Source organism: Eurytemora carolleeae, unplaced genomic scaffold (assembly GCF_000591075.1).
Source record: "Eurytemora carolleeae unplaced genomic scaffold, Eaff_2.0 scaffold648, whole genome shotgun sequence".
Classification (NCBI taxonomy): Eukaryota; Metazoa; Arthropoda; class Copepoda; order Calanoida; family Temoridae; genus Eurytemora; species Eurytemora carolleeae.
In genome coordinates, this window is record NW_019396806.1 from 121751 (window position 1) to 128992 (window position 7242).

Below are 7242 nucleotides of genomic sequence, written 5' to 3' on the forward strand. Positions count from 1 at the left end.
GGTAGAATCTGTAATACTAATATTTATTGTTAACTCAAGAACAGAAAATACTGCATCATGTTGTAAAATCTCCTTTTCCAATACTCTACAGCAGATTAATATATTATCATACAATACATCAATGATTTGTCAGGGTTGCTATTTTTCAAAAATCATTCATCCTCATCTTCGGAGGGAGTTGCGGGGGACTGAAATCCCTCCGAATCTGATCCCTCTGCCTCAGCCGTGGCGAGGGGATCATCACTAGTGAGAGTGGAGGGTTTCGCCGCGGATTCAGCTTTCTTCGGTTCAGGTTCCTTAGTAGTCTTGGAGCTGCTTTCTTCCTTCTCCTCCTCATCTTTATCCTCCTTCTCTTCATCTTCGTCCTCGTCCTCATCTTCATCTTCGGAGGAAATTTCAGGTTTCTTCTTCTGTGGAGATTTTTTTGCCGGAGATTTTACAACCTACAAAATGTTCAAATAAAAATCAATTCCGTGAATACTACCTTTAAAGAGCTTAAGATCTATTTCATTTTCAAGCTGATCAAGGTCATGAAAAAATTTTAAATTATTTTTCTTTTTTTTATTCACTAACTTTTGTGCTAAACCTTGAATTGTTCCGAAAAAAAAATTATAATTTCGCTTCACCAGTTTAGATTTGGGTTAAGAGCAAAAAGTTTTTTGTTTTTGGTTGAAATTTTAGCCCCTTGGATCCTGATCACTGGACTCGCATATTATTGAGGAGCCGGATCCTGGTAATCAAAATGTTGCGGATCCAACGGATCCAGTTCCTAGGCAATGCGTGACTGCTTAAACAAGATGTGAACTGAGTCTAAAACTAAAGAATGCGCGAATTTTAAGTTCGAGGTTAAAAGTTCTGTAAAATAATGAATAGCTAAATAAATATTTAACTTTCTCAATTTTAAATTTGAATTTCCCGGGAAAATCTGAACCAATCAGAGAAAAGGATTTACTGAGAGTATTACATAACCATCGCTAATCAGCTGTTTATCTAAAACGTGAAATTTCTTTAACAAGGTTTTCACTTTTAAATATATCGTTAAGTTGAATGCCGCTTTCTCAGCTGCAGCTGAATGATGATTGAATAATAGACAAATAGGGAAAATGCAGAATTTCAAGATTTTAAACCTGTGGTTAAATTTTAACTCGTCGATTTCGGCGAGTTAAATATTTAACCACAGGATTAAATATTTAACCTCCCGGTTAAAGTTCAGGTTTAAATTAAGTCAGAAGTGGCATTTAACCATGAACTTAAAATTTAAGTCAAAACTTTTGGTTCTTTAGTTTTGGACTCTGTTTGGTAAAAAAAAACACCGACCATGGATTTGGCTTTTTAAGAACAAAATTTTTCCCCTTTTCTACCGATCTGACGTCCTAAAAATTGTTTTTGGATAAAGTAAATTCAAATTTAATTATTTTTTCAAAATGCGGAAAATGTACCTTTTTTCTGATGTGAAAAAAAAATGAAAATAATTTCTACCTTTGGTTTTGCAACTATTTTCTTTCTTAGTTTTTCATCCTCTTCAGATCCAGCTTCCTCGCTTTCAGAATCTTCTTTCTTCTTCTTTTTCGGACCTTTCTTTGTCTCATCATCCGATTCTTCTTCCTCTTCCTCACTGTCAGAGACACCCTTCTTCTTCAGCTTTTTCTTCTTAGTTTCTTCTTCTTCTGATTCGTCAGATTCTACTTTCCTGGATTTCCTTTTCTTCACAGAATCCTAAATACATGTTAATTTTAGGATGCTTAAAAATTAGAAGCATTATTTTCATGCATGAAACTACGAATACATTGTTCACTGTAAAATATTTTTAACAGGGGGGCAAACAAAGTGATTATGGTACAGAACCCTTTAAAAAATAATCATTTTGCCCCCAACCCCGCCGTGAGAACAACTAATTTAATATACGCCTCAAAGCTACTAAATACTGGTTTCCAAATAAAGATGTTGTAATTTACAAGTTTTCCCGAACCTTATCTGAAGAATCCTCGCTAGCATTATCCTCCACCTCCTCTTCCTCCTCCTCCTCCTCCTCGACAAGCTCCTCATAACTCTTCTCAGGTTTAAACTCATCTTCTGTATCACTGTACTTTCTTGGACCTTTCCCCTTTCCCTTCACCTTCTCCGTGTCCTCCTCCGAGCTGCCAGCCAGCAAGGAGTAGTCAATATTCACCCCACGGGTTCGTCGGCCACTCCCCGTATCGACGATATTACTTGTGTCTATCTCACAAACTGGTTTCTTTTTCTTCTTTTTAGGGCGATCGTATTCTGAGTCGTCAGAATCCCGTCGACGAACCTTTTTACGTCCGCCAAAATTACTCTTGGTCCTCTGTCCTCGGCCCTTCTTCTTCTTTTTCCTGCCGTAATCTGATGAGACAGAATCGTCGGAATCATATCGCCGCCGTTTTTTTTTTGGCTTATAATCATCGGAATCACTTCCATCAACCACAAAATCGTCGTCGGACTTAGTTCGCCGCATTCGCGTCGACCGTCGCGTCGGCACTTGTCGTTTTTTACGTCTACCACCGAAATCGCTGTCACTTTCTGATACAGCATCGTTTATTTCTTCCTCTTCACTTTCACTTTTAGAAAGTACAAAATCACTCCCACTGTCCCCATCCCCACTATCATCACTAGCATTTAGGTCTGTTATCCTTTTCTTCTTTTTCTTTTTATTCCCACCACTTCCCTTCTTTCCGGCGACATCTTTATTTATTTTCATTTTAATAGGTTTAGGTACTCCGGGTTCTCCCTCCTCCTCCTCTTCATCCTCTTCACTTTCTCCGTTCCCGATATCCTTCCCCCTGCCCTGGCCTGATCTAGGTTTGCCAGGACTATCCTTCTCCTCTTCCTCCTCCTCGCTCTCCTGGAGTATTTTTTAATTAGATTAGTCCCAAAGACAGGATTTAATAAATAGAGAGAAGTAGTTGAACCAAATTCGATTAGTTAAACTTCCACTTCTAAACACACTAGAGAAGAAGTATAACTATCCGTTACAGTTTCTCATCACTATCCATAAATTCATACCTCAGAGGAATATATTATTACAGCCTAAGGACCCCCCTCCCACATTCCAAAACAGTTTTTTGTTCATGTCGCAAAAGTACGTATGTTTAGGAAGACAACACGACCGTAAAAACTATTTTAAGTGTTGGAAAACCATTAAAAAATAGGACAATGCCTTTTTTCTTTTTCTCCTCTTCATAAATTATTTTATCAGCGATAAAACAATGATTTTCGAAGGTTTTAGTTGGGACGGGACAAAAACTATGTTTTTGAAAATAATATTTTAAATGATAGTATTTCAATCGTAAATCAATGAAACTTTTTCCTGATCAGTATTAGTTGCTTTTTTTATTTTATTTTTATATTAATATTCACCTCAGGCTCCGAAGAAATTTCTTTTGGTAAAGGAGTTTTTCCATCAGTAGCAATTGCTTTCCTCATCACCTCATCATACTCTTCAGTATTATATTTCACTGTTCCCTAAACAGTTTTATTATATTTCCCTTTGCCCTAAACTGTTTTATTATATTTCCCTGTGCCCTAAACAGTTGTATTATATTTCCCTGTGCCCTAGGCAGTTGTATTATATTTCACTGTGCCCTTAACAGTTGAAATATATTTCACTGTGCCCTTAACAGTTGTATTATATTTCACTGTGCCCTAGGCAGTTGTATTATATTTCACTGTGCCCAAAGTTTTATTATATTTCACTGTGCCCTAAACAGTTTTATTATATTTTACTGTGCCCTTTACAGTTTTATTATATTTCACTGTGCCCTAAACAGTTGAGTTATACTTCTCTGTGCCCTAAACAGCTGTATTATATTTCACTGTGCCCTAAACAGTTGTATTATATTTCACTGTGCCCTAAACAGTTATTATATTTCACTGTGCCCTTAAGTTAAATTATATTTCACTCTGCCCTTAACAGTTGTATTATATTTCACTGTGCCCTTAACAGTTGTAATATATTTCACTGTGCCCTTAACAGTTGTATTATATTTCACTGTGCCCTTAACAGTTGTATTATATTTCACCGTGCCCTTAACAGTTGTAATATATTTCACTGTGCCATCTTTACAGCGAGGGTCACTTGAAATTACGCTTACAGTTCCATTACAGAATCTATAAGTAATTTCGTGTGAGACTCCTTCATAACACCTTTTTTTCTTCATAAGTTAAAATAAGCTTACAATATTTAAAAATGTATTAGCCTTGAGGAATTGATATATATTTGTAAAATAAAATTTGAAAACAAGATAAAATGTTACCGTTCTACACTTTCTCATCATCATAGGTTCATCTTCACTGTCGGAGCTGGAGGAGGATTCACTAGAAACAAAAATAAGCAGTGACAACTTGTCAAGAATTGTTTTTAAGTTTAAAAGTATTTTTCAAGAATCAGAGGCATTCCAGGGGTTTATATTTCTTGGAAAATAATTCCCCCCCCCCCTCCTGTTAGAAAATCTACCCCCCTCCCCCCCATAAGTTAGGTATGGTTGCGCGGAGCAGATTTTTTTGGTAAGTTTTCTTGATTTTTTGGGTAAAATAAATCTTTATGCATTTATGTTAATGAATTAAGAATGGTTTTGTCGGAACTATTTTTATTTGAATCCGAATCCGAATTAATGAGGATTTGAAGGAAAAACTCAGCAATGGAAACAAATCACAGCAGTTTAATTGCGGTTAAAAATTCTTCTTTTAAACATTACTTCTTAATAACAGATTTCTCGTAAATAAACTTAATTCTCAAGATTAAAGTTTACGCTATGTATATCAATTTTAGTCAATTTTATCTCAGATCAAAAGTTTTAGTCTCTGAATGTCCACGTTAGACAAAGCATCAATGACCAATCACTCAATCAATCTATTATACCTGGATATATAAGGTTTCTTTTCGTGCGGTTTCTTGTTCGGAGAGGTTGGTAAAGATTTGCTCAGACTTTTGTTTACAAAAGCTAATCGTTCTTTTCTTCTAGCTTCAGCTTCAGCTTTCTTGATAATAGCATCTAGTTCCCCTAGTCTATCTTCAAGAGCTGTTACTAAAGATCTAAAAAAAAAATTAAAAAATTTCAAAAGATGGAAAAAGATCTCGATCTCGATAGCTTAAATTAAATTTTATTAAAATCAATCAGATCATTTTGAGCAGTGAGCGCACAGAAAAAGAATTAATCGGAAGATAAAAAAAAGCAAACTTAAGAAGGTATTTTTAAGGTGGAAAGCAGAAATAGACCAAGAAATATAATTGGGAAAAAGTGGAAATAAAGATTAAAGATAAAAAGTTTGCAGTTGAGATGCAAAGAAATGAACATTAAATTATTATAAAACTGAGATAATGGGGATATGCGGTACCTAATAATAATTAGCAAAAAATAAGCTGATGGGAAGGGGGGTTGAGATGATACATAAGGACCGTTTGTTACCTATGACTGCAGTCTGGGCAGAACCAATCTCCCTCTGGTATAACCATGAGAGAAGGACGCAGACAGGACGCATGCCAACCAGCATCACAGTCATCACACATCAGAATCCATTCAGGATGATCACCATGTCCTGAACAAGACAATGGAGTCCAATACCAGATAATATATAGTTCAAATCAGATAACGGAGTTCAATAACAGATAATATCTAGATCAAACCATGATGGAGTTCGATAACAGACAATATCTAGTTCAATACCAGATAATAGAATTTACAACCAGATAATATAGTTTAATAACAGATAAAATGTTCAAAAACAGATAATAGAGTACCAGATGATAGTGAAGTTCATTAACAGATAATGGAGTTCAATAAAAGATAATGGAGTTCCATGCCATTTAATGAAGTTCAGTACAATATAATGAAGTTCAATACCAGAAAATGGAGTTCGATAACAGATAGTGGTGTTAACACCAGATAATGGAGTTCAATACCAGATAATGGAGTTTAACATCAGATAATAGATTTAAACAACAGATAAAGAATTCAACACCAGAAAAAAATTAAATAAAATTACATTTCAGGTACCTAATTGATCTGTTAAAGAAACCATTTTGTCATAAAGTAAGTATAACTCACCGCATTTTTTACAAGGGAAGTCGTCTTCATCTTTAGTTCTGGTACGTGCATGCTTTACGGTGACCTGACACAATCAATTACTTTTCAATAATCAATGTGTACTTTTAATCTGATAAAAAAGTCATCAGTCATCAGTCATCAGTCATCAGTCATCAGTCATCAGTCATCAGTCATCAGTCATCAGTCATCAGTCATCAGTCATCAGTCATCAGTCATCAGTCATCAGTCATCAGTCATCAGTCATCAGTCATCAGTCATCAGTCATCAGTCATCAGTCATCAGTCATCAGTCATCAGTCATCAGTCATCAGTCATCAGTCATCAGTCATCAGTCATCAGTCATCAGTCATCAGTCATCAGTCATCANTACAGTCTACAGTCTACAGTTTACAGTCCACAGTCTACAGTCTATAGTCTGCAGTCTACAGTCTACAGTCTACAGTCTACAGTCTTCAGTCTTCAGTCTACAGTCTTCAATGTACAGTCTAGGGTTTACAGTCTACAGTCTACAGTCTACAGTCTACAGTCTACTGTCTACAGTCTACAGTCTACAGTCTACAGTTTTCCTGTATTCCTTGATAAAGAGTCCGTCCTTTTTAAATAGTTCTAATGAAACCATTGTTTAGTTCAAGGTCTTGAATTCTGATCACATTCAAACCAAACCTATCCGGATGTACTTGTGGTTTGGTGTGTGTGTGTGGAGGGAGGGGGGTTAGGATATCATGTACAAACAGAGTAAAGTGATGGCATAACTCATGTCCTAAATCCAAAAAAATAAAAGCCTTTAGCAAATAAAAGCACAATAAAAATGTCGTCTTAGGTTGAAGATTTGTTACTAGCCCAGCATTAAAGGAATTTAGTTGCTGCCCGCTCAAATGTTTTAATTCGTATATCTTTTCAATCTGATGGTTTAAACATTTGATATTATAAGCTTAGAATATTTGATCCAACAGAATTTTTTAATTTAAATTATCTAAGGTCTTTGACATCAGGTTGTTAAGATAAAGGGACTAAAAATCAGAGTTTGTTGCATAGACTCAATTCCTTTATGGAAAGAAAGATATAATATTGAAGCAAAGATAATAGAATATATATTAGAGGGGAATTTACTAGAAACAATTGTATAACGGCCATTTTGTTGTACTGTTTCCATAGTCCATACTGCAGGTGTACTTCAC

The 7242-nt window shown here is 35.5% G+C and overlaps 1 protein-coding gene across 1 annotated transcript; it reads right to left on the reverse strand.

Annotated features, from left to right (window-relative positions):
• Window positions 1–7: 7 nt before the first annotated feature.
• On the reverse strand, window positions 8–6158 carry LOC111708881 (remodeling and spacing factor 1). The gene is made up of 8 exons (XM_023482386.1): window positions 6066–6158; window positions 5427–5556; window positions 4880–5053; window positions 4275–4335; window positions 3379–3483; window positions 1970–2863; window positions 1480–1716; window positions 8–443 (listed from the first exon to the last, which is right to left on the reverse strand). Exons 2-8 carry the CDS (start codon window positions 5525–5527, stop codon window positions 153–155), a joined length of 1863 nt encoding a protein of 620 aa, XP_023338154.1. The 5' UTR covers window positions 5528–5556; window positions 6066–6158; the 3' UTR covers window positions 8–152.
• Window positions 6159–7242: the final 1084 nt, after the last annotated feature.